Here is a 1,613-nt window from a genome sequence, read left to right on the forward strand (position 1 = left end):
CACGAAAAATTCTCGTAACGGAACTGACCCATCATACGTATCCGTCTTTAATTTAAAACCGTACTCCGCGCGCGCGTCTTCCTCATTTGCATGTCGCGAATCCGAATCCCTACACGCTCTAACAACAGATTGACTTATCTGGTTTTCCCGTAACCGGAGAAGCTCATCCTCATGTTGTTGCAGCTTCGCTGAGAGTTCCGCCTCCCTCTGAGTCTGCTCATGACGCTCCTCGCGTAGCCGTCGGATCTCGAGGAGAACATCCTGCAGCGTTACCGTCTCCGCCGACGCGAGCTCTGAAGCCTGCTCTCGAGCCTTTCTCCTGGTCACAGGTATCCCAGCCTCCTCCTCTGCAGGCGTGATTCTCGGGCTTATTTGTGTCGGCGTCCTTGATAACATTCCTTTCGCTCATTGCTCGTTGTTCGTCGTTCGGATCCCGGACGAGCCCCCAAAATGTTACGCCTCGTCTCACACTCGCGCTCGTGATCGCGGGGTCACGCGATAAGAAGTCAAACACTCTTTAGGAAAACTAAGAAGGAATTTAATGCTGCTGGCTATGTACAAACTCGTCGATGTAAGATTATTATATTCCTGAATATCAACGAAGAGATGCGTCGCATGTCCGAACGGTTTGACAGCTCAGGACCATCTCTAACGAACACAACCGCGTAACAACGCGGTTGTCAAGGAGAGCGCTTCGCAGCTGCGGGCTGCAATGCACCCGGCGTCCGACGCAAACGTAACAATATATAAGAATAAACAAATGATTTCTTTACAAGGAGAAAATTAGTGTTTTTAAACGTAAAAACTGTTTAAATAAATATTTGCTTGTTTTGAAAGTAAATAAAATACAAGTAAATCGTTTTATAAATCTGAATAAATTATTTTCTATTATTAAAAGTATTTTTTTATGTTTCAAATTAAAGTTTCATTTATTATCAGAAAAAAATTTATTTAAATTTACAAAATAATTTATTTTACTTACTTTTAAAATATGTAAATATTTTTTAAATATACTTTCTACATACTTTTTAAAACATATATTTTAAAAGAATCTATTCTCTTCTTTTAAATAAATCATATGCTTTCGTATATGGATATACCATATGTACACAATATAAAGCGTCTCTCAATCAAAGTGACAGTGACGCAATAGGTAAGGTGAACGACACAAGAATCAGCCCAAGTAACAGACTCACGTCAAAATGACGTACATAACTGGTCATAACTGGTCAAGTGACTAAATAACGACGTCTTTAAAATGTCTTTTTTATAAAATTTTAATGACGTTTCTGTATAACGTCTTAAAAACGTATTATTGACGTTTAGAGACGTCATAAAACATCATTAAGTCGTCTAAAATGTCGTCATCTGCAACATTAGACTATCATTTAGACAATATTCTCACGATATTTTTTATCATTCTTTGGTTATTTTTTATCCTAAAATTACTTAGATTTGGATGTCACTTTGACATAAGTCTGCTACCTAGGAGATGTCTCAGGCTCGAATCTCAGCAATGCCCATACAGCACAGAAGCTTGCAGCAACATTGCTACAACGTTGCAAGATTGCATATTGCAGTGCAATGTTGCAGAGACTTTGCAGTGACATTAA

At 38.9% G+C, this 1,613-nt stretch overlaps 1 protein-coding gene across 1 annotated transcript in view; it reads right to left on the bottom strand.

Annotated features, from left to right (window-relative positions):
- Window positions 1-32: 32 nt before the first annotated feature.
- The window catches only part of LOC116846723, a 5,362-nt gene continuing 3,781 nt past the window's right edge, over window positions 33-1,613 (bottom strand). Inside the window, exon 3 of the mRNA XM_032820932.1 lies at window positions 33-385. Within this exon, the coding sequence (XP_032676823.1) occupies window positions 218-385 (168 nt within the window). The 3' untranslated portion in view covers window positions 33-217. The remainder of the gene's footprint in view (window positions 386-1,613) is intronic.

The sequence above is a fragment of the Odontomachus brunneus genome, unplaced genomic scaffold, assembly GCF_010583005.1.
Source record: "Odontomachus brunneus isolate Ranch 3 - 2012 unplaced genomic scaffold, Obru_v1 Obru_scaffold_067, whole genome shotgun sequence".
NCBI classification, from domain to species: domain Eukaryota; kingdom Metazoa; phylum Arthropoda; class Insecta; order Hymenoptera; family Formicidae; genus Odontomachus; species Odontomachus brunneus.